Source organism: Opisthorchis viverrini (assembly GCF_000715545.1).
Source record: "Opisthorchis viverrini unplaced genomic scaffold opera_v5_38, whole genome shotgun sequence".
Lineage (NCBI taxonomy): Eukaryota > Metazoa > Platyhelminthes > Trematoda > Opisthorchiida > Opisthorchiidae > Opisthorchis > Opisthorchis viverrini.
The window spans coordinates 1,908,939-1,934,527 of record NW_008751695.1 but is presented as its reverse complement, the minus strand read 5'-3'; the positions used below and the strand labels follow the sequence as shown (position 1 = coordinate 1,934,527).

At 43.7% G+C, this 25,589-nt stretch overlaps 1 protein-coding gene across 1 annotated transcript in view; it reads right to left on the bottom strand.

Annotated features, from left to right (window-relative positions):
- T265_02944 (hypothetical protein) overlaps positions 1-25,589 on the bottom strand; it is a gene marked incomplete at both ends in the record, with an annotated part of 104,689 nt that overhangs the window by 32,101 nt on the left and 46,999 nt on the right. The window contains 14 exons of the mRNA XM_009167308.1: positions 1,999-2,109; positions 6,222-6,302; positions 7,602-8,040; positions 8,200-8,375; positions 8,568-8,813; positions 8,979-9,338; positions 12,216-12,497; positions 15,467-15,586; positions 18,274-18,368; positions 19,103-19,415; positions 19,518-19,640; positions 20,495-20,625; positions 21,091-21,264; positions 23,193-23,278. Coding sequence (XP_009165572.1) covers positions 1,999-2,109; positions 6,222-6,302; positions 7,602-8,040; positions 8,200-8,375; positions 8,568-8,813; positions 8,979-9,338; positions 12,216-12,497; positions 15,467-15,586; positions 18,274-18,368; positions 19,103-19,415; positions 19,518-19,640; positions 20,495-20,625; positions 21,091-21,264; positions 23,193-23,278 — 2,737 coding nt within the window. The remainder of the gene's footprint in view (positions 1-1,998; positions 2,110-6,221; positions 6,303-7,601; positions 8,041-8,199; positions 8,376-8,567; positions 8,814-8,978; positions 9,339-12,215; positions 12,498-15,466; positions 15,587-18,273; positions 18,369-19,102; positions 19,416-19,517; positions 19,641-20,494; positions 20,626-21,090; positions 21,265-23,192; positions 23,279-25,589) is intronic.

The window sequence follows — 25,589 nt, the reverse complement described above, 5'->3', positions numbered from 1 at the left end:
GTTCTGGTACAACAGCGAACCTCTCGCTGGATTCAGGAGCACTCATTCAAAAGCTTCCGATCGGTGGAGACAAAGGATTGGCCTTTCTTTGTTACTGTTTTCTTTTTCATAGCAGACCAATGACAGCCAAGTATTTCCAAAATGGAAATTCAATCCGTGGGTAGAACACACATCCATTCACTAAGGATGTCAGCACACCTTTTAAGCAGGAAGGGTGAAGGAGGCTCAGGATTAAAGCATTGCTTGACCTCGCTTGCTACACGTCCCTATACACTTTGATGTTAGGACACACCGATAGCTATGAACAGGCACTATGAGCCAGCGAATTCTCGGGTCAAGGCGAGGAGGACACAACTTCGTTTATTACCCTTATGGGTGGCTCAGGGATAGCCACATTTCCAAGCAGCTTCGTCGACACCGTAAGTTTGACCGCCCCAGAAAGTATTGTGTTCTCTGTATGACTCAACCTTTTATAAGCGTACACCTTGGTTTCCGTAGCCGCTTAAGTGGAGAAGAGAACACCCAGTACTGATATGGTATCAGTCGCGTAACATACGTCAAAGCAAAACCTGAGACAGAGTCAGGTGTTGGCAATATTCTAAAGGATGTGGGTCACAAAAATAGAAAAATCGGGGATGGAGTGTGTGAATGATGCAATCTGGTAAACAGCACATCTTTTTCAGCTTACATGTACATTATGACAAGGCTCATACTTGAAGCGTACATTGAGATGAGCTCAAAATGCAATAGTCAGAGGAGGAAATTGGGGCGCTTGTTTATAAATACAGTCCAGTTGAGCCTCCAATTACGCTTGTAAATTTGAAATTCTCTGCCAGGTTTAAAACAGCGCATCCGTTTAATTAGCCAACAAGTACACAAAACAAGCCATCATGGTAGCAGAAGTCCACAAAATCCGAAAGCTCTAGAACTGCAGTACAATATTCAACAGTCAAGTTTGTCGAGACAATGGACTGGTGATTACTCATAAAAGTAGGGCCTTAACAGCAATTAACAGCTGATACGGCTCGTGAAACACTCGTATCAGACGTAAGGGCGAACAACATCCCCCGTATTTCACACACGTCACGATAGCATCGTCCAACCTGCAGAACCTAACATGACGTTTAACAAATAATATACCATATACCTCTAGCCGGATGCTCCTGGACCTAAGTTCAGCCAGCCTTTTTGGAACCCTATTGCTGTACCATTCCCTGGACAAAAGCTATGATAGGTGTATGTTATTTCCTGGAAGCGGACAGTCATTACTGAGATCGCTGCATCTCTTCTGGAAAGTCGCGGACTAACCCTTAGTGTTTATCCCGTCTAAAATGCTTGAAAAGTACACGTTTCCAACGGCTCCTGACACTGACTAAATTACTTTGCCAATACGCGGAAAAAAATTATTATGTAGGTGATGAACCGGAAATAGAGGGTGTCAGCAAGTGAATGGCGAAATTAGCCGCCACAAATAAGAAAATTAGCAGTCATCAGACCATTCGGGAAAGCTATAGGCAGCAAACGACATCATCAAACATCTCCAAAGTGCTTTGTATCAGCGTGCGACTCATCTGGATCTCTTATTTATGGGTTTTAGGCAACCTCGTGAAAAGAAAAGGAACAGACTACGTCAATCAAGATGTAACATAAAAAGGTCAGTGCGGCAATTGAACTCATGACAATCTATAGTCATCGAACCTTTTCTACTGGGTTACGCCCCAAAAAGCAGCCAAAATTGTGATGCATGAAACGGCAGCATACAGAAGACTCGGTACCAATATGTTCGCTGTGTGAGTCACAGCTAATCATACGTAGCATTAACGTTAGCAACCGCGGCTGTAAAATCGAACGCCAGTTACTGCTTGATTGTGTCGGGAAATCAATCGTACAGAGAAGCTAAAATAATGGCCGATACCGGAAGCGGATCGTTCCATACGAATCTACTATGAGCCGATTTAACTAGCGCTTGCGATCTGATCCACGTGCCACAAAACTTACCAAAGTTAGCAGTTCATAGCCCTCACGTGACTCAAATGTGACAACCGTAAGTTCGTCCATATTGGGAGTAATCTGTATCTTGGCGCGGTAAACATGATTGTCGTACTCGAACTGAGGGTGAATTATAGAGACACAAGATGAAGAAATTTAAAACACACGTTTTCACAAATATGAAAGAAATTCACCGATGATGGTGGAGAGATGATAACAAATTGGAATCCAGCTGTGGCCGGACAGCACAGAGTACTCCGGAATAGCACCCCAATGCCTACGTCAAGACGATCAAAGGAACGAACTTTGTCTCCACCACAGTGAAAAGACCGCGAATTAGGCCGAAGTACACAAGATGACACATACCAACACTACCTGATATTGACTGAGAATTTTTAAGTTTCGATTAGAATATGTTCGGATCAGAGCAGTTCACTAGCGATATACGTGAGACTCGGTGTTATCGGAACTCACTACGGTTTGGATCCCACATGATGCATTCTCAGAATAAAAGCTTCCATCGAAAGTATATGACCACGGTTCCGATAGAAAGCAATGCAAGAACATGGAGCGAAATTTGTAAAACGAATACACATGGGGTTTACTGGGTGAACACAACCCTGGGGCTGTGAAATGAGCAATTCCTCATTGACGTGCAAGAAACTCCGTGCGTACAGTTGGACGTCAACAGGACAGTCGTTCGTAACATGACGACAACGGATGAGTCCGACAGCACTAATTCTTGGCGCACGAACTACGAACACCCAGCCATCAGTTCATACTTTATCAAACCAAATTGCGAAATGGAACCCATAAGACAACCCTGTTACCCCAAAAATGTTTGGAATAGCGCACCAGTGTTCAGTAGCGAACTTTACGCGAGTTTGCCATGCTTTACCTTTGCGTGAAATCGACTGGCAAGTGGCAGTTGGGGAACCAGCCCTAGGCCATACAGTGCGCCCTGCAGCATTTTTGCAGACTGTCCCAGACAATTGGACAATCCTCCCTTCAAAACCACTTTTGGGAGTAAAAGAATAAAAATACCTCTAACATGGGGCATGTCGGCAATCTGGAACAATCCTTTGTTGATTTACCACAGTCGCTATCACCAGACATAACGTTGGAGTAAACTATTAAGTTAACTGTGAAAAAAGTAACAAAATTCGAAGCAAAACACAATGCCGAACGATTGTCATGAAGACATTGGTGAGAAACCGGAGCCATATAACGGACTCATGTTAACTATTTCCCGAGCACTAGGATCACCAATGTGATGCGGACGATGAAGATATTAAGATCGTGGAATACCCTACTTGTACCTTCCATAGATCCATTCAAATTGTCAGTACATCTCCGCAAAATCGCACTTTTACAGTAAAGGCGAAAAAACGTGAGATAATCTTGTGGTATAAGCAGTAAAACTACCGTTTGAAAGATCGACGTGCCCGACCGACTACGGTAAACGTCTGGAGATAGTCCTGGTCAGCCTACTCACCGTCCCCTCTCAGGATGCTGGGTGATCCAGAAGCGGCGCTCCGTTGTCTTATGGTCTGTATATTACGTTGAGTAGGAGAGCCAAAGAAGCTCTGCTTGACTGGATTCCTAGGAACACCAGACTATGTGTAGTCAGACTCAAAATCCTCAATCAATGACCCCAAATCCTAGATCTGTTTGCTATCCCTGCGTATGCAAAAATGGTGGCGCTGTTGTGGGATGCCGTGGAGATTGTTGTGGAAGGCAAAGTGTACAGGTGCAATTATTCCACCTTGCGGTTTGAATGCCCAAGAGGGATGAACTCAAAAGCACAAGAGATATATTGGCAAGAGATCTGATGTAGATGTGCTCCAGGATGGATGACGACAACCGCTCTATCTAACTGTGCGCTGATCACCGTTAATTTATCGCCTGCACAAACTTCAACCACAGAAGTGCGTGCGCTTTCTCAACCGTAACTCAGACTGAAACCATAGCAGTTGGCCACATCAATCTCGACAGTAATAATAATAATAATGATAATAAGCTGTAAGAACCGTGTACCTGTCGCACATAGCTATAGGTGCCACAGTTTCATTCACCCATGATTTGTGGAGGTGGAGCTGGTAGCTGCACATTGGAGGTAGGAGCTAAAAAATTGGTGCGTAAATACAGCACTGCCAATGAACTGTTGATTGGGGGAATCGGGAAATGAGCTATGCATTGAAGGCAGCAGCTTGGATGCACGACCGCCCTTCAGGGTGTGACTGGGCCATGTCTGACAATGTCTCCAACCCTTGATGTGGCCCTTAAAAGTGCAAAGCGATCACCATGCTGGGCGGGTTCATCGCTAGAGCTGGCGGTGGTATCAGCACCACAAGAGCTGGTGAACAGATCAGCTTAGCTGGGTAGTTGGATCACGTCTGATGAGAGTATTCGTTTTATTGTTGGTATCATAAAAGTCCGTTCTGTATTCCTCCTATTTAAGTATACCTGGGTTATACAAAATAGCAGCCTGCTGGTGGAAGACAGAGTCTGAAACGCGCCAGTGGTTGCAGGTTTAAGCGCTGGTTTATGGTTGTGAATCTTGGTGGACCCATGATGAAAGTAAGCTATTTGTCTTCGACGAGCGGTATCTTCGAAATATTCAACTTTTGTCATAGAGACATTAAATTACCAATAATTAAGTGCAACGATAAACGACTGTGTGTTCAATGGACGTGTAAACTTCGCTGACTTGGCGATGTATTCCGTGTGTCAAGCGAACGATCGCATCGCCGTGACCTGTTTGCTCAGACAGGTTCCGATTGTAAGACACCAAAAGACGGGAAGCATAAGGCAGATGCAGAGCACGAAAAACACAACAAAGCGTCTTGCTTAAAATGGTGTGCGTCATCTGTGAGGTTGGGGTATCAGCGACCCATCGCGGATCACCAGCTAGAGTCATCAACTGACATCGCGATGTCACACAACGAGGGGCGCTGGTATATCAACACTGCTGTTCTCTACCATAAACTAGTTCTTTCGATTTTCTCTACAATTCGCTTCCTAACACCCCTGTATCCTACATTACTTTCTGCCACAGTTGGCAGCGACAGGAACGGTTATACATTCGTACATGGCTCATGGTTGCCAAACCGATTGACTTGCGATCGCTCATGACATTGATTTGCGGAAAAGCAGTGATCAAGTGGAAGAGGTCCAAAATTCACACAAAGACGCGACAAAATGACTGGCAAACCCGCGAGGGCGGTTGCCATCACTCAGCTGAGAAGGTGCACATTCGTTTAGAACAAGACATGGTCACGGTTTGCCCCTCACCACGGGTATTGCATCGTCAAGATGATAGAATATTTAACGAAAGAAGACAGTTTTACAGACAAGGATATTCTGCCGAACTTCGAAAACTGCCTGGAAATCAGTTGTCAAACAGAAGCATGCAGTTCATTATCCACACAAACAAATTAATTGATCCCATCACGTTTTATATTTTTCCTCATAATGTCTTGCGTGGCCAAATTAACGACGAGAAAACTGATGTTTCTGGAGAAACTAGGAATGGCAGCGTACATTTAGCCATCAGCAGGAAGTGAACAAGCGGCGTAACGAGAACCTATAACGGATAAACAAGCGTAGAGTATATGACTCGCCCAGATATGATACGGAGGGGTCTGAATCTAGCCTGACCTCATAACCCATTCATTGGCTTACTCCGCCCATGCACCTTTAATCTCCACTTGTTTTGCTCATTCACCTTGCCGCAAAGGCCGTTCCATTCGACAATTGTGTTGGGGTGGTTGTGTGAATTTGCGCAGCTGACCCATCTACCCATTCGCGATCGTGTCCGGTTTGCTGAACCTGCCTTGCCTCATGAGTTCTGTGTGATCCCACCGCCAATCAGATCACGAGACTGTCGTCGGAAGGGACGACAGCAACCCACACTGTTGAACCAACGTTCCGTTCACCGTTGTTTGATGTGCGGATATTGGCATTGCACAGTGTCGGTCAGTGACAGACTTGTGCAAGTGTCGACAATACGAACGTGGACGATTGAGGTTTGCTGTACGCAAGTGTCGACAATACGAACGTGGACAATTGAGGTTTGCTGTATAAATTCGCATGCTCTTGCGTAAATAGTGCTGTAGAATTCCAAACCCCATTCTTTGAACCTACGCGTCACTCAAAGTCGCGTATGGAGAACCTCAACTAGGGGAAATATGAACAAGACACTGTGAAATTGTCAACCTCAAAAAACTCACCCATACGTCAACAGCAGCCTTTGATGGATTGACAGTCCGCAGCGTAAAATGATTACCAGCAGGAATTTCGCCAATACCATCCTGGAGGTGAAAGTAAAGAAAGATAACATGAGGCTCTGTTTTAAACAGAAAGTGAGTCTACCGCATAGGGTGCAGTAAAATATAAAACTGCGTACAGCGTTGACATGTACAGTTCAAAGGGTCCCAGCGATTCCAGCTGACCCAACTCACTATAAGTAATTGCGAGTGCAAACAGAGGAATGGTAGCCTACTGCTCCAGGTTAAACAGCTGTGTAATATGACCTTTTCATCCTTTAGGACTTCATCAGAATGCACCATCAAGAATTCTGATGGATCATACAGTACTGCATTTCTATTTGAAAATATTTGGCGTGACTGGTAGTAACAGTACCCGATTCCTCGAAAGATGAAAGGGACAGAAATCGAACATTCCGTTGCAAGATTTTAGGATGCTTAATATTCACGTATGCAGGACCGACTAACGGGCTTAGATCCATATTGGTGGGTCAGATATACGAGTTCATCTCCGAAGAAAGCAAACGTGTTTCCGGGCAAATATACAAAGAGATTAAGGTGTTCACAAAAAATTTCGTACTTCGTCCCTACTGTCATTTATGCGACTAGACGGATGTACACTCTTTTTATACGTAGCTGAGGAAGACATTTGATTACTTCATCAATTACCTTCGAGAAGGTAAATTTAAAAATCTTAATATATTGTTATGTTTGCGCGTTTGTTACAGCAGACGTGCATCCCGACAGATAGTAGTCGAGATGCACAACGTCAGCACATCCTGATTAGTTCAGTTAACAAAATGTACAGCCGAAAAGTTGATCTCACAAAGGCTATAGATATCCGAACCAAGAATATACGACGCTGAAGGAGTGTTACCGCTTCCGCCGTCCCGTTTTGGAAATTTTCATGAAGATGCTCCCAAGTCAGACAAGATCTCACTAGGTTCCATGGAACCAGCAGAAATCTTGACAAATACACAATAGCGGAAAAGGTGACGTGCTCCACACTGTATGCATGAAACCCAGCTAAGCACAAGCTGAGCCATCGCCAGTATTTACTGTCCTATTCAATGGTTTCACTACAATGTCTGCAACCGCTCACTGTCACAAAGCAAACAAAAATCAGTCAAATAATTAAGATATCAACTACACAAACTGAGGTACCAGCAGACTAGTCGACGACAAACTGCATAGCTGTAAAGCAGTTGAAAAACGTCCAGGTGCTTTAAGAACCAATCGACTCGGGTGCGAACGCAAAGTAAGATAAAACGTCTAACAACTGGATACTCTTGGCCGACTTAAAGGACGACAAAGTGATAATGCTTTAAAAAACTGAGTACTTACCGACAGTATATAGTTGAGTGCAATGGGAAGCTGGTTGTGCAACACAACGGAGTTTCGTATGAGCATTTGAAAGTCTGTGACATAGCACTCGTATGCCTCGGTAGTCGTGATTCTTTCCATCTGTGCAGCACGAAGTTGGGATTCACTACCCGAACCAGAAGGCTTCCCATTCATAGTTGTGATTGTGTAGTAGTAGATCAAACTGGATGCATTGGACTTGCACTGGATGAACTGCACAGGCCAATTGAATCTCGGTTTACTAGATGTAGCACTCTTAGCCACTGCCTCACTAATGGTTTGTAAAGTTGCCTGCGTGTTGACTGTCGATCCAGATCGCTCAGCTAATGGGGAGAGATAAACCAACTCCTGATAATGCCCAGTATCATGGGTCGAACATGCCGTTTCAGGCCAATAAGCAGCACAGGTCGACATAGTAGTCCTGTGGAGAAAGACCAGATGAGTGCGACAATTAGCAGCAGCGAAGCTTCCAAACCAGTAAAATAAAAGCCTTACTAAAGGAGAAAGCGATACGGTTAGGATAAAAATAGGGTTGTACGTGTAAATCTCGCAATTCACCTAGAAGGATGAGGAAACTTACACGCCAAGGTCAGGACCAATGAATATACCGGTGGTTTCTTGGGAATTGACAATCTCAATTGGGAGAGCATAAACCTCTCCAGGTTCGATGGTAGCCAATCGTCCCGGGCGACCATCTTTAGATACCCAGGAGACGCGAGAATAGATACATAGTTTATCTGACGTATCATTCACTACCTGTAGGTTAAGAAGCAATAGAAGCAAGTGATAAAACGTAAACTGGAAGCAAAAGGCTTTTTCAAAACCCAATTCTACAACGTGCTGCATCCCAAAACGACAAAGCTTAGCACGTTCCAAGGGAATAACAGTTAACACAGTCCATAATACGCGCATTAGACTTGCCTGGACAGTCGAGCGCAGGCAGATTACGCGCATACCCAAATGCGTTTGAACTTCAGCAACAACGGGGAATGGTACAGGATCTCTGAAAATGCCTCCTCCCGAGGGATATTCAACAGCTCCCGGTAGGTGCAGCAGAAAATTGTTACCAGAATTAAGATGCAGCGACACTTCAGACTTTTTCGCTGGGGGTTTTAAGCAAGTAGATGGAGACCAAGAAACTCGAACAACTTGACGCGGTGCTTTATCCGCCATTGAACGAATCGTCAACTTTTTCTAGATAGGAGGAACACCAGAGATACTCATAGGAATGAAATAAAGACAGAAAGAGGTCGCATCCTTCGTCATGAACGGATTAAATAGTGGGAAAATGTTGACAAGTTCATTCCCGGTCGTCAACTATTTACACGAGCAAAAATGCACTCCTAAAAGGGCACGTACATGTGAGTTTTGTCTTTGCTGAGTAAATCCAACCTCTTGTCCTGTCGGTAAAACGTAAAGGCCATCATCGAGTTCTTCAATTGCGGTCTTATCAGTCAATGGTGAAGGGACTGATCCGGCGACTGGGGAACCCAAGCGTCCTAGTTGTACGACGTTCAGTGGTGGTCGCAAGGCGCCACTAACTAGCGATTTGCGCACGCAACGGACTGTAGATCGGTCGACTAATTGTAGAGAATGAGTATCCACGCGCAGAGTGATGGGCCACCCGGTTCGGTTCTGAATACGATATGGTGCAGCTGTCCGTCCACCAAGTTCATACTCGCACTCGGTCACCTGTTGCTTGTAAGCGGCTTCAAAAGACTGTTTCAAATAAAAAAGAATGTAACCAATAATGAGTAAAGTTCAGTCAACGCACTATAAAATGGGACAAGTAATTATCCTAATGTGAAACTGACCAAAATCACAGCCCTAACGAGCTTAATGCAACTAAGCCAGACAAACGAAATATCTCAGAAATCAGCTCTTGGGCGCTTTACAGTTCTTGTTGTCATATGCGTCGAAAACTGTCGATTCATATGTTGACTTGCATATACACATCCATTCATCTGCTGCGGAGTTTTTGCTCAATAATCTTCAAAAGCACGATTTCCGTATCATATGCTTTCATTCCCTAGGTCCGTAAAACCCGTCTTTATTTGTATCGGAGTTGCAATTTGTCAGTGCCTGTAACAAAACGGGCCCCACGTTCGATGCTCTCGAGAAAACGAACGTACCGCGCAACCGTACAGCACAGGAACTGCAACTGATAAGCAACTGACCGACCGAGCCGATTAAGCCAACAAACTTCGTCCTTACCCTGTGTGATATGACGAGTTTCGCACACTTCGGTCGCCCGACGGTTGGCCGTGACCACCGGCACATTATTCAATACAGTTGAAACACTTTGAAAACAAAATTTTCGTGCTGCTCAGAAGACTCCTGATGTGCACAGCCATACTAGGAATAAGGCGGTTATGTCTTACTCTCTGCACCATCGAGGTAGGCAAGCCTCCCTCAGTCCAGTGACTCAGGCTATTGGGATATTGGATACGGGAACGATCCCTCAAGGTTCAGACTTTTGAATCAGAGGCTAAATATTGGACCATTCCTTGTAGTTCAAGCTTTTGAATCAAAGTAATTCAACCAAATCCTCCCGGTCAGCCTTAAGGACCATGAAGTATCAACCAACCTCACCCACGGCTCCTCGTCACCCATCAAAGGATGAACTGCTATCAATCGATCAGCCGGTTCCTTAACCTTATCCCTAACACTTAACAAAACAGACCAAAATACTCGGTCATTGAAATCAAAACATCTGATTCACGTCCCAGTATTCCATATCCGTACTCTCTATCGAATTGGACAACAGTCATCTCGCACAAAAAATAGCCTCCTCATTCTGTCTGTGTCTCTTGAAGCAAGCACACAAGGCCTCGCACCGGTTGGGTATCTCAAGCTGCCAAGTACGTCCTCAGATGTTTCACATTCCATCAGTAATTCACCTGGTGATCCTGATGCAATGTCCCATGGTGTCTACGGTGCCGGAACCGTAATCAGCCCCAGGAGTAGTACTGGACTGTACAGTTGTTAGGCTCAAGTAAGATCAATGGATGTCGATGCGATTAACGGTGACTGTTTATCGTGGTAGCATACGCCCCGACAAACTGCAGTTCGTAAACTGAGAAGGATGGGTTTTATCGAAATCTGTCACGACTGCTTCGATCAACAAGGACAGACGTAACCTTCCTTGAAGGTGGCATCAGTGCCCAAATCGGAAGACTGAGCCCGAATAAACGCAGTTAAGCGACCTTCGAAGACCCAAGAAGCTCAACATGCCTCTCGTTCGGAATGCTGGATGGCGAGTAAAAGTTAGCTGTAAATTCACCACAGTTTGAAAGGGTGTGGGACCAAAAGTGCTTCATATGTTATCAGTTAAAAGTTTGAAACCACAATTCATACACGTCCTTCTTCGCCATGACTTAGTGTTGCTTGTTTGCTTGTTGTACAACCAAGTAATAAGTCTGTCTCTCAGGATATCGACAAGCACACGCTTTGTGATGCATACAAGGCCACCGGATAGTAAGTACATTATCACTCAACCGTGAAATGCACTACAACATTGACATTTGCGTGGTACATCTTAGCATGACTATTTTCTCGTCTTCTGATTTCTGCACGGCTCAACAGGCCTCTTGGTCAGGTGCAGAAATTCTTTATCCCGAAGATGATATGAGCAAAGGCTTCATTAAGTTGACCAGTGGATGTAGATGTTTGCCGCCTTCAAGACCAAGAAGAGGTGAGTAAGGGATACACGAAGCAGAATTCTTTCTCAACTACTACTATTACTACTCCACCTAACAGTATGAGGAATACGTCATAGACTCTGACGGTTCAACGAATGGTACCAACTTGTGGTGTGCGCATGTGTGCGTTAAACAAGCAGTAGTTTCAACCTAGTGTATATCCGATTAAGTGATTTTTAAACTAGGCGCAAGGCCAGACAGATCAGGCGGTGCACACGCGACCAGTTGTTATCACGACCGTGAGATGGCGTGGTGACGTCGTGAACCATCCATATACTATGTGCACGATGGTCACTAGTTCTGCCAGTCCATTGGTTTACACTCTAACTATTCCGATGTAGTAGCGACAGATGCGTCGATGCCAAAGCCTCGCAGTCCTAGTCACAAGTACCCATGGAAACAGACAGCTAGATAAGCAGTTTTCCTTAAGAAGCGCCAATACCGAACTGTTCACCGCATTCAAACACTGGGTTGTATCAGAGGATTTACGTCCAAATACTCATAAAAATCCAGGGCTCGCAGAATAACCGTTCAGTGAGGGATTAACCTTAGGGATTAACCTTAACTTCATGAATACCTGCAAACAGAATGGATTAGGATCTGGCCTATAAACAGTTGTCTGAAAAACGTACTGACTTGGAGCTATTCAAAAAGACCCTCAAAATACTCGACTCATTTAGGAAGTGTGGTAACGAAAGAAAGAGTGAACTGCCTGCCAAAAATGCAGGTGATTGGTGGGCGGTAGCACAAGCGACTCAGAAAAATAGGGACATTCAGAAGAACTGACGACATATTCAGTGCAAATCGGAGTACCAATCAGGAGCGGCAGTTGTTTAGACTCGTAGTATCGCACGCATTACCCCCCAGCTTCAGTACAAAGGCAAAAGTAACGTACTCGTGCCAACTTGCTCAGCATATCCAGGGCAGATTTTGATAACATCAGCTCCATATTATCTCTGGACACAAGTAGGATAGTTTGGGTAGAAGCCTGCAAGCATCCAACTTCGTCCAAGTCTTCTTGGGCAAGCAAATCCTCCAAATTAGTCGTATACATTTCAATCTGCATGGACCACATGCGATCTTCCTCCTCTGGGAGAGTTTCCAGAATTTGTTCCCACTGGTTGAGTTCGTCGTTGTAATAGGAGAGTGACAGGTCAACGGACAATTTCAGTTCCATCTAGGAATAAGAACATCACCAGAGTGAAATGATGGTTCATAAAATTTTCAACGTTTGATACCGCACAGGATCGGGCACCCGATTAGCACAATGACGTCCTTTTAATTCGCGTTTGGAAAGAGACGTGGTGTGGAAAAACGAGACAAGCAGTTTATGAACGAGACACCAGCACATCAACATACACTTCGAGAACAAATTAGGATGAGTCACCCAGCATAGTCTACTTGGCACACTTGCAGGATCGGTCTGACCTAAATTAGGTTAACAAACTGGAGCACAATAGTCTTATTAAGGTTGCTGGAATGATTCACTGGAATCCGAGTTCCTCGAGGTTAGTGACGATTAACATCAAACATTTCAACTGAGGAACCGCCGGTAATTATGGGCCTTCGATGAGCCCAATTCTCATTTTATCCGTCCTTCGCAAACACATGGCCTATATTGCTTATAAAGTACAGAGAAGCAACCCAACTCGAAAGCTGAGAAACCTCATGCGACAATGACCGTGCAACTTTGTGAAATAAATAAGGCAAACAATCATGTCGATAATTTTGTGACGTTTTTGATGTCCCGATTTCCCGTAGCACCGTTCGGGGTTCCAAGGTTTTAATGAAACCGTCATATACTCGGGCTATTGAATGAGTAATCAGTAGGTACAGGATCGTCGCAGTGGACCATGTACTTTGCTTTTATTCATAACTTGCCAGTCGAGAGGAAGCCAGTGTGGAACGTTGACACGTGCATCTGAAACGTCGGTGGACCAAATCAACCACAAGTGAAATGGAGCAGCTAATTAATTGGATTCCCAAACACTTATGGTGAATTCATTCCTCCATTGTACACAAATTACTCTTGAGGGAGCGCTAAAAGTGGTCTCCATATGGGTCAATTTTTATATGTGCAGAAGAGATTCCCTAAGAACTGGGCATCTGCATTGTTTTACTTTGCGTGATCTCGAATCCATTAAGCTTCATACGCAACCCACCAGATCAACACAGTGAACGTATGGCTATTTTGGTCTCTCCTAGTTAACCCACAAATTGATTCAATCATTCCGCAGAGAGATATTGTGTCCAATTGTGTTTGTCGATAATGCTTCCGGTATATTTTTCTCATCAGTGGTGAGCCCATCAGCCCAAATGAATGCTGTGGACATTTCAATGGAAATTCAAGCAGCCAATCTAACCATCGCACTGATACTGATATTTGTTGCCGTTCCGTTGCTTGAGCATTCATTAAAATGAAGTGTTTCATAGTGGTATTGAAAAATTTCGTTCTTCTGAATCTTCAACGATTTGAGACGGATCTTAGTGATCTATCTAATTCGTTCGCCTTGATGAACTCCAGTAAAACAGAAACAGAAAACTATTTTTCTTGACTTATTATGCGACCTTCTTTGGAAGCTGCCGCACAACTGCTCTCGCTAACTACATGTACTACACATGCTGTAGCCCAATAGAATCAACTACCTTAGACGTGATGTATAAACGTCACATCCATACGACAGCAGAATGCGCATATCTCCCTGTGTCCAACAACTTATACTCCCTTGCGAGATGTTAACATTTTCAGCAGTCTCGCCTACGGTATAGAACGAACTCCGGATCAACTAATCTTTCACATCAATGCGGCTAGTAAGCTGTGGCTGAGATCGCCACTGTCCAAGAAACTGACGCTGACGTTCTAAGATTTACATGAGGAAGGCAATGATCAGGTGACAGCTGACCGGTTCGTCGACCTTGGAAGCCAGATAACGAACGTTTCGGGATCACGAGACCGTTAGTCTGCTATCATGTGAGCAACGAGGACCTTTTATTCGTATGGTGATGAAAGGTGTGCAAGCATGAGTATACCGGTAGGAAAAATAAGAAGGTAGATGGTCGTTGGTTTGTTCGCTGAGCTGGACAATTTGATCGCAAACGTTTCGTCACCAATTGAGGTGACATCATTAGTATGTTGTTAGGAGGCGTGGTGGAGCGATGGTTGTAGCGATGGCTTGGTGGTTGTACGTTGAGTAGTGTTGTGTGTTAATATATATGCTACTAGCCAGGGTTGGCCTTTGATCACGACCGCAGCAATGGAGATCGTAGTACCTTGTGCACCAGAAACATTATCCCTAGCCGTAGAAGAAATATTAATTCTTTCGAGGGCTAGCTACCGGTGTCCGCGAAGCATTGGCCGTGTCTGATGGAACCGTTAAACTATAAAAACTGAGGCACATTTTTGCGATGATTCTGTTATTCCTAGGCTAGGGCGATAAGGACGTGCACTTCTCAAGTCAGAGAATCATGCGTCCCAACCCATCAAAGTTAAATTACACTGATAGACGTCTCGGTGGCGCTCGCTCATCAAAATCATGGTCTTCAGTGCGTCGCTGTCCTCCTTTCCGCTTCAGCACACAACTAGATTGATTCAGGATCATATAACTCATCGCCCCCAATATCTGTTAGTACTCTTTGGACCTCTATGTTCCAGTAAGGGAAACTGTAGCAGCTGAAAACACCGTACCATGGGGGTACAGAGCTCATGAGTAATAGAACGAATTGACCCGGTGGTGTGGGGTCACCGAAATGTGACAAACATAGTAAGGATCATGGGACAGCCAGCTGAAAAATGAAACGAAATTGGCGAGACGTATTAGTCGTAATTCACGTCGTCCGTTTCGCTAGATGGCTAGGCAAGAGGCGTGCGTGTTCTCTGTTTCAAAGAGTGAAATTTGGCGAATTAAATAGATTCTTTTGAAGGTGTGGTTATTGTGTCTGGATAACTTATCTGCAGAATTATTTGTTGTACATACGTGCAAGTATGCTGCGAGAAACAGACAAGCGATTCTTGTTTGTACGTAAAGATTTCACAAATAGTTACATTACGTTGATCTCCACCACTAGAGTAGAAAAGCCAGGTGACTACAACAAGCATAAAAGTTGAGGTTTTCAGGATAGTAACCGAAGAATGCCGACAGAACTCACTGATGTACTGGGACTAATGATTTCGCCATCGACAGTGGACTCCAATATAAGCATTGGCATTGATCGTGAGCCAACTTGGGATTCCAAGACCACGCGCAACGTTTTCATTTTCATCACGATCTGAGTTACACATCGAGAGGAAATAAAGACTAGCATGGATAAGCTTGTTTGTCAGATTACGTGATGGCTACGGTACCAGCCATGACAGAGGAGTCGCTTAATCGAAAATCTGTTTGAGAACTAAAATTGAGATAAACAACTGCAACAAACAAAACTTCGACACTAAACGCCTACACAAAAACGCAGGCCATCGAAAGTACATTCATAAGTACAGTAGGCTATCAAGAGAGATTTTTCATCCTGAAGAGGTAAAATCAGCCACTCCTGATTGCAGATATTTCTCAGGATCGCATAGTAGGCCACTGCTCGAGAAGACAGTGGTTTTGAACTTACAGGAAGAGTAGTGACATATTTTTACAGAGGTCTCTTGTGAGGAAACGACGCAGCACCTGATGAACCTAGCGTAGGTCGACAGTCATAAGTCTAGAAGAGATCCTAATACTAGGACGAATAAAAGATCTTCCTCAATTCAAGTTCACTTGGTGAGGAACGAAACATAGAAACTTGCTGCAAGCATCCACCCAACGCCAAGCATGCATTGACTAAAGGGTAATTAAAAGTGGAAAAAGATGGCTGAAAATGACGGAAAATCCCACTGCATGTAGATGGTTGAATGGTCCACCACATTATGTGTACATGCATAGGTTCGACGACGGGGAAGGTTTACCCGGCACTGCATTCCTCCGGATCACACTTTGCATGTTGGTTAACGGAAACATATTGCAACTATAATTAAAAATAACACTTCAAAAGACTTCACCAGTCACGATGGACAATGTGGAAGTTTGAGGCAAGAAACCTGCATGTCTCCCGAATAACTAGTCAAATGATGATAGACACATTCATCCCACCCAGTTACCCAAAAACGGATGCAAGCAAGTGTCCCTGTTGGGGGGAAGGCACGCATTGATTATGTACTCGAACACCCACACAAAATAATTTATCAATAAGAAGGCGCTCAAGCACAACAGAGTCAGAATGAGCTGTTGTGTCTGTTTTAGTCAGGCGATTCAACAGATTACAACCAAAAACCGGAAACCGAGGACTGGGGTTACGGTGAACTCTCGAACTTCGTACCGTGCCAACAATGGGGAACGTGTTCAAGGTCACAAACTGCCATTCAAACAGAAGCAGGGCGATAGAAAAGGCCTCATAACGGAAACACGCCGTGACACATGAAGACAGTAACGCACACGGCAAAGGACCAACTCACAAGATCCTTGTCCACCTGGCACAGAGGGCGGAAAAAGATGCAAACAAGGCCGAACGCGGCAAATAAAAACAATACACTAGTACTAAAGGTTCTGCTGGTCACAATCAACCACAAGCAGTTTGACAACTGACATTGTAGCGGCGCAGTCCAAGCACCAACATAAACGCCACGCTTGGTGTTTGAAGACATATAAGTTAGAAAAAATATCACAATCCCGAACAGAAAGTTATGTGCACGGAATTAGGCAGGGTGGCTGGCACTTACTTGTCCCGGCGACTTAGATTGTAAAGGCTAAGAAAACAGGTTTAGATTACGTCAACTAACTAACCGTGGAAAATTAGTCAGCAATGATCCCAACGAAGGTGAAGCGTACACGATGATGATGCCTTATAACGCTAAAAACCAACAAAGGACAAACAAGAAAGTAGACAAGAACATCCCAAGAAACTGGAGATGAATCCCCTTCAGCGATGTCTACAAACCGCGACTGTCGCTCGCTAGCAACGGTGATAAGAGATGCCCGGATAGGCTTTTCCTTTCGCAAGGAAGTCAAGGGTAGTTAATCCAGTAGACAAGAAGCCACAACCGGGGGAATGAAACCCGATGGAGTGCGAAATGACAAAATTAATACAAAGACTCGGAATTATAATAATCTTCAGTGGGACAGACAAGAAGGTAGATCACCATTGCAAACAACAAATGAAAACAAGAGCAGAGTGAGCTATAGGGGAAACTATTCACAAGGTTGCTGAAACTTCCTCGACAGCCCACCACCGGTTTTGTCTTTATTGGGACTCATCGGGTAGGCGCAGTCACCGAGTTTCCGCCAACCTTATATTGTACTTGAGCCCAAATTAGACGAATTCCGACAGATACATCGCCCTTATTGCGGCCCATCAAGTAGGACGAAAATGGTCGTGGGCTGTCAGAGAGTTCTCAGCAGCCTTGTGAATAGTTTCCTTAATGAAAATGTACTCGATATCTAGAACAGCGTAGCAACTGAAACGTGAGGCGGTCTTTGGATAGCACATTCAGTTGAGAAATATCATAAACGAGAGCGTTTTCCCAAAAATCCAAATCCATATGCAAATGAGTCTCTTGTCGAGGGCATATTGGGCTCTTTGTGAGAAAGGAAGTAGCAGGACATAGAACGTGAAACAAATCTTCTGACGGAAATATGTAAATCTATAGTAACAACAGTAGATCCGTCCATAAATGCGCTGGTAAACGGGACTAGTGGCAGGTCACCAGCAAAGTGCACTCCCTATCTTATACCCTTCCGTGTAACAACTTCCGCTTTATTACGGCCGCATAAATGTACACGTCAATAGCACGGGATACGGTGTTCGACCCAGCGATATGGAAAAATCACGCTAATACGACCAAACATGGTTGGTTTTACTTGAACTCTCAATACTACTAGGTATTAATTTTAAGCGAAAGGAACCATATAATGGCAAAATAAAACCCTCACCTTCTCCGCACGCCTGTCCTCCATTTGTTCCAATACCTTCGACACATCACAGCCAGCCGAAACGGCATCCGACTCCGATTTACCGTCTGAAGACTCTGCAGCACAAAACATAGAGAGTGTCAAACCCTTATTAAGTGGAATTGCCTAAAGGATTTTCGAATTCCAAATGTCAACTTTCAACATAATTTTGGTGGCCGCTGCATAGCAAAGAAAAACTGCACACTAAAATTTCACGGGCGTCAGTAACTTGCAAAATCAATGAACCCGAAATAAAGTTGCATCCTCGGGCTCGTCAAGCCGTAAACAATGGATCAGCTACTAAGATTAATGCTGGATAATGACCATGTTACTCCTCCTCCACCGAAATGTGCTATCCGGCAGTAAAAAAATATAGCTTTTCTCAAGCCTAGTTTCTAGAGGAATTTCCACCGCTTTAAGCGCACATAGCCTAATTAGTCTGTCCAAAGAGATGTCTTCTGTTCTGTGATTTCCAGTGTCGGCTTAATCAAAACTTCAGTGACATTCGAAATGAGTAAACTTCGTTAGAACAGGTAAGGAGTTCTCAAAACGTTCAAAGTGCTTGCACAATGGCTTCTGCATGGTGGATTTTGTCATGGTTGAATAGAAGCAGAATGTTGTGTTTTTTTCAGCGTTGGCTCTGAATAGTGCAAACATAGATTGTCAGTTGGTTCAAGCATTTGTGTAATTATGTCATGGACGTGAGATCACACACGCCCAACTACGGAGCGAATTCATCGGCCATACAAGTCGAATCTACTGTAGAGATGAGTTTAAATTATAGCCTGACATGCATTCGCCATCAACTCACCCGCATCTAACTTTAAACAGGGCAAATCTAATTGCTCTAGTGGAATGGGGTCCCACAAACTGACGCTCGTATCATCAGAGGTTATCGTTTGCAGTTTTGATTGTGCACCATCAGTCAGTGCGGCTGTTGCTGGTTTACCAATACCTGAGATCTGTGGATTGGTGGTCGCTTGTATCGTTGAGACGATGTGTCCAACCAGCTGAATTGTTCCAGGGTTGATATTCAACATGATGGCGTCGATATGCAACGACCCTTGCATGCTCCCGTTGATCGGCTGCTTACAGTAAAAACTCACTTCTGTCGGGGAAAGGATCTAGAGGATAAACGAAAAGAAACACGGAAGTCCACAGTAACCTGGCTTGGGAAGGACCAAGAACAAGACGGAAACAGTTGACCATGGACCACTTATACTTACTTCTTTGGAAAATCTTCCGTGCACTGGTTCGTTGTATGGACATGCAACAACAATCAAGCCCTTGACAGAAGCGTCCATGACCGCAACATCCTTCAAAATATTGTACTTCATTTGGAATGTCGCCTGATTCAGGAAAGACCAAAAGGAGAATTGAAAGTAAAATTAAAACTCCTACGAACTCCAGGAGATCATGATATGAAACCTGGAAAATCGGATTGTGGGAATGTGGCTACCTTGCATCTTCCAGCTTGGGTAAGGATAATAGAAACGGGATAGTTATGCGTTGGATAAGATCGGTTGACCCGTTTATTTTAAACCGAATGTGTCAAGATGTAATAAAGTAACATCGATTAACTCTACATCTCCGGGATAGTTGAGATGCGAGTAGCTAATAACGCGAGGACACTGTGGACTGCCGACCAGATCTATGTGCTAATACCACCAAATTCCACTGGTTTTTATCCCACTTTTCGGACCCGGGAAAAACAGTTGAGAAAGTGGCGGGGTTTTTTAAGCAAGGCGCTCATGATTCATCATGTCAAGAAGTGAACCACAATAAACATGACTGAGTGAAATGAGATAAACACGGCAAACAGTACCTAGACAGGAGAAGCATGGTGTAATCAGAATCACAGGCAAATTTTGAGAAGCTTTCCTAGAGTTTGCAACTTGTGTATTATGAAAATCAGCAAACTTCTTAATTACGGATACGAAATTCTCATCAGGTCCGTGGAATGCTGAAAATGCCTCCACAGCCAAGTTATCTGTAGATAAACCAATACAGATCTCACACGCCAAAAGCCACTGCGCTCGCGGACTTAGCTGACGAAATACTTAAGTCACATTGGCTCTACAGCTGATGCTGAAATAACAACCACTCTTAGTAAAATCACTTCGAAATACGTCATTATTTTCAGTGCGAAAAAATCAAAAGGCGATATCAAGTTGGAAAGTGTGAAAACACCAATCTGACTTACCGAAACCTTCAGAGAATTACTTTGCATGTTGTAAATATCTTCAACAAGCACAATCTCAGGACCACCAACATCAACCAGCAGCTCCAGTTCGTTCGGATATTCCGTTGGAGGTGGGAGGTCCTGACGGCGCCCTGAAAGAGCCATCGTAAATAAGCCATAGACGCAACGTAAAAACTAAAAGATGTCAAACACTGCAGACCTATCCGCATCAGCATTGCAAAAAAGATGACTGCTGCTCTCCTTTCCCTCTTTTGATGCATGACAATATGGAAGTTTCGGTGAATAAAAACAGTGGAGTAATCAACCCTAAGTAAACAAATGTTACCGATAAGTATTAGCAAAACGCCGCGCCGAAAGTAGTGCCCATTCAGTGTGTTATCAATTCCCAGATCGATACTCTGAAGGGACAACTGCGATTCGGTATGGGCAAAGAAACTGAACTGAAAGCTCAGCAAGTCTGAGTACCCAAGGGACATTATTTCAAGGTAAATCACACAAAAAGCAGAATCCAGATGAATGAGACAACTCTTTCAAAATAATACACATGAAAAACCGATGGCCAGAACGCTGCGAGAGACCGAAGCCTAGCATTTTACTTGGTTTTGTACGCGGAGGAACTTCTCGTCGTTTGCGCTTCCCAGATTCGGTAATTGGCGACAGCACCGGCGCTTGTTTTTCCAACTGTGGGTAACTCTTCAAATGGAAATCCGCCAGAGCCACGAGATAATCCATTGATGCGCACAAGTGTATACTACGCAGTTTGATGTTTACTGTAAAACGGAATGTTTGAGATGGGCGAAAATACCGGAATTTTAAAGACGGATTATCACAAATGCCATGCAAAAAAGGAAGTCTAACCTGCACGCAAGTATTGCAATCGGGCACTTGCCAGATGACCTATGATGGAGTGTCGGTCCGACTCCAGCAAGCTATAAAATAGGTCGTATACCACAACGGTATTTTTGGCAAACTTGACTGAATTAACTGACTACAGCTGCAGCACACAAAAGATTGATGAAACTTTCACCGAACATTCAACATCACCAGGAAGCGACCACACATGAGGATTATCCGGGCTACACTCAGTATACCCTCGTGTAGTCGTCTCACCTCCCCTCATCATAAGGGAATATTATGCAGTTTTCCATTACGGCATAGCAAGATCCATCAAAGATGTAACAGCAATGAACAATCGACCTAAGTTTTGGCTAGAGTGTTCAAGAACATCACATAATGAGATAAAAATAGGATTCCCTACGATTCTAGACCTTTCATACGAGAACACCCTCTATGGCTAATCGTCCACTCCGAAGAACACCGTGAAATAACTATGGATAGACCTCTCTAGAAACATCTGCTGGTGTCCTCATTATGCAACAGTTTTCATCAAATTCGGAAGACCAGTCTTTCGTTGTTATATGAAAGGCCAACATTTGTTATGGGATTTACAAACGCATATACAAATGCATTGTTCCTATCTCGAATTCCTTGGAGTCTGCGAGAAGCAATAAGCTTGACGCAAGTTCATTGCAGCCTGTTTCAGGATACAGCAGGATTTCGGGGACTGCCACTGTTTCTGGTGAACAACGTTCAAATATTCGATTCAGATTTCAAGGTATTCAAAACCCCCTCTATCCGGCTTTGTCCGAAGACATTTCTGCCCGCAGTAAACCATTCGAATTCACATGTGCTAATATTTAGGCTGAATTGCTCCCTTTCCGACGTCCCCACGCCCGTGAATAATTAATATGGATGTTAAATTACGTGCTGGACATCCACGCCTGGGTGCATAAATGTTTCCTTGAAGCGATTAGAACTGAATGGGCTAACAATATGAACATGAAATATTGACACAACTTTAATGCCCCTTAAGATATGGTACTTTTAAGTGCTACAATCAAAATAAACAACCACTGACGACAACCAGAATTGAATGAATTCAAGAAGCTCGAGACTGTACGACCTAGAGATGATTGGACTCGTAAACTAAGCTGATGTACCAGTGTCCGACGGATGGAAATGATAAGCTATTCAGTATTCCAAATCTGAGCACAGCTCGAACGGTCAAAATGGCGCTGCTAGTCGGATGAGAGATAATGACCAGATAGATCGATGCTGAGGTTTACTTCTGCCATCCGTGTTTTGTCCTAAGTTATTACTAGATATTATACAACCTCAAAATACTGATAAGATGAATGAAGAATTGACCTACATGGGAAACCCGTGGGGTTGGGAGTAAATTCATAAGTCCTGACAATTCAGGAACCAAATCTTTTAAGCACTGTTAATTATTACTTAAAATAGGAATAAGTGACATAAACAGGATGATTAAAAGCCCAATACTGAAAAAGTACCTTCATAACAACGAATTACGGTTGACACACAAGTATGAATTCCACTATTAGGAATTTAGCTTCCTGACTATAAAAAACCGTAAGAGAGCTCTGACAACCTCGGACTGTTGTCTGTCACAACCTGTTTGAGAAATTCAAAATGAAATTTAGGCTCGTTAAATCAGAGGAAGCCTTCGAGAGCAGAATAGGACGTAATACAAACTGAACTGGAGTAAACCACTCTATTGAACCTGTGGCACTGGTCTGGAACGTTACAAATGAAAAAGGTGTACAAATATTATTGGCAAAAAGTCTACCACAGCACCATAGAACTTAACAGTGATAGAGAAAGCAAGGTCATTTACCTTTCTGTTGTTTCTTAGAGTTTTGATGAAATTCTACGTAGATAAGCTCATCATGGCTGCCTGCGGTACCGGCATGATCAAGCACCCTAAAACAGAGCCAGCAAGGGATAGTGACTTTGACACGAAAAGAGGTATGATACTTCATCGGAGAGGTGTTAGAACAAACCGAGCATTAGGCACATAAGTGGTTATGCCATATTGTTTTCGGAGTGCGATATGCCCCGTAATTCAATGCTAGGTACATTTAAGCAGCAAAATGAGACTCACAGCCCATGGAACGAATGACCGGAAACCCCTGCTTTGAAATTCCAGGTTTTAAAATTTTCTGTGTGCGGTCACAGCGGACGGTTGTCTGCCATGACTGAGTACGGTATGGCAGAAACGCAACAAACCATACACTTATTGTGAACACAGTAGAAAAATTAACTGGCAAACTGTAGAAACAGATTCGTGCTCCTGCTCCGACTAAAGTCAGCAACGGAATTGTGGGCTTAGGAGGATATAAAGAACAGTAGCATTTCAGTTAGGAGTCAAAATAGAGAAAACTGAGACAGGTAGAAGACTATAGCTGTTCTCCATTGAAAGGAACGCTTTCTTCCTGTCTCCTGAGAGTGAGAGCCTCGCAGAGCGACCAACCTTTCATTTCCAAAAAGCTTCCAATTGTGATCTTAAAAGATACCTGGAGGAGTGGACGCTGAGGTATTTTGAGGAACTATCCTCCAGAGCAAATAATTAGGCACAGATCTGTACAAGTCCACTAAGTTAGGCCGTCTCCTTGTCGGGACTAAAAAGCACTAGAAAAGTTCTATTTTCTGACGAAAATTAGGAACACTTCATATTTAGGCTCACTGATGTCAACGGCAAAACTGCTGTTTCATCTGTCACGTGACATTCATGTCCTCGACAGCAGTATAAGACTAACAGCCAAAATCCAGCTGACGAATCCGGGTCGGCTCAATTGCCACTAGAGGAATTAGCAGAGCAAGTCTTTGTAGTATCGTTGTTCCGCCTGATCAACCCCAGTTGAAATAGTTGACCGAGATAACATTATAAACTTATTTATGACCAAGGTGCATAGAACTAGCATAATGGTATGTACCGCCATGTGCATACGACTGCAATCAGCCAGTCCCAAGAGCGTGCAAGTTAAACATAATCAGAATGATGGTATGCAAGAGTTGGAGCACAGAATGTCCGTTGCTCAACCCAAGAGTGAACGCTTTTCGACACTCAGAAGGAGTCTGTCTTTAAAACCAGCACCTATAAATAATGCAATTTTACTAGGCACGGAGTGTTGACTCTGAAATAACTAGGTTGACCACAAAAATAGTTGAGTGATGCAGAGTCCCAGTGGCGCAATGATACTCGCAAAAACTTATCGGAAACTTAAGAAATGCAACACGTACAATGATGATAAAGCAACCCACCAGACAAAACACAAGGTTACGGAAACCGGGGTCATCATGAGATGTTACCGATATTAACGACCTGACAGAAAAAGGTTAGTGATTAAGGGCTGTTGGAAACCATTGACGAGCGGCTAGCCAAGCACCAATTCCTGTTGCTTGTGATAAGTAACGTGCAGAAAAAACGTGTAGAGATTATTGAACAAAGAATGAGAGTGCAACCTGCAGGATTGTCAGTCAGGTAGAAAAGTATCGAAAACAATTGCAACATCTAAGGCTTCGAAAACAAACTGGGATACAACGAACAACACAACAAACAACATCAGGGGCGCGAACATAGAGTATTCAAAAATGGCTACACTTTTGAATGTTTAACCGTTGGTGTGTCAAGCAAGAGCTACATTGAGATGGAGTGCAAGCCACGAGTACATACTGGAGGTACAACGGATGCTGAACATACACAGAAACTAATTTACGACAAAGCACGTACATATAATAAAGGAACACATAACAATGGAGCACAACTGAACAAGCTTTTACAACATTCAAATCACTGAAACGTGCGAAGTAGCTGGATTGGTCGCAGTACCTGATCACTTGTCCGCTGAAAATCAGACAGACCAAGGAATTGTGCAAAATTTGGCAAAGATACACCGACAGTCATGTAAAAATCTACTTTAAAATACCATTCCCAGAAATTGAGATAGTTTGTGTATTTTCCTCGCCTTTCAGTGACTTTTCTCTCATTTGTTGTCAGCACATAAGTTACGTATGGGTAACATCACATCAGATACTAAAAAGAATACAAGAACACGTTCCAAGCGATACAGGGACGATTTCAGGAGCAGCTGAATGGCGCTCAGTTCACGTTGACCTCAAAATCTCACAGGAGCGTACACTGCGTCTACACTGACAATTTATTAAAATCATATTATGAAAGTACTCGTTCCCCCCCCCCCTAATGGTTGCCTATCGCATTCTGACACAATTT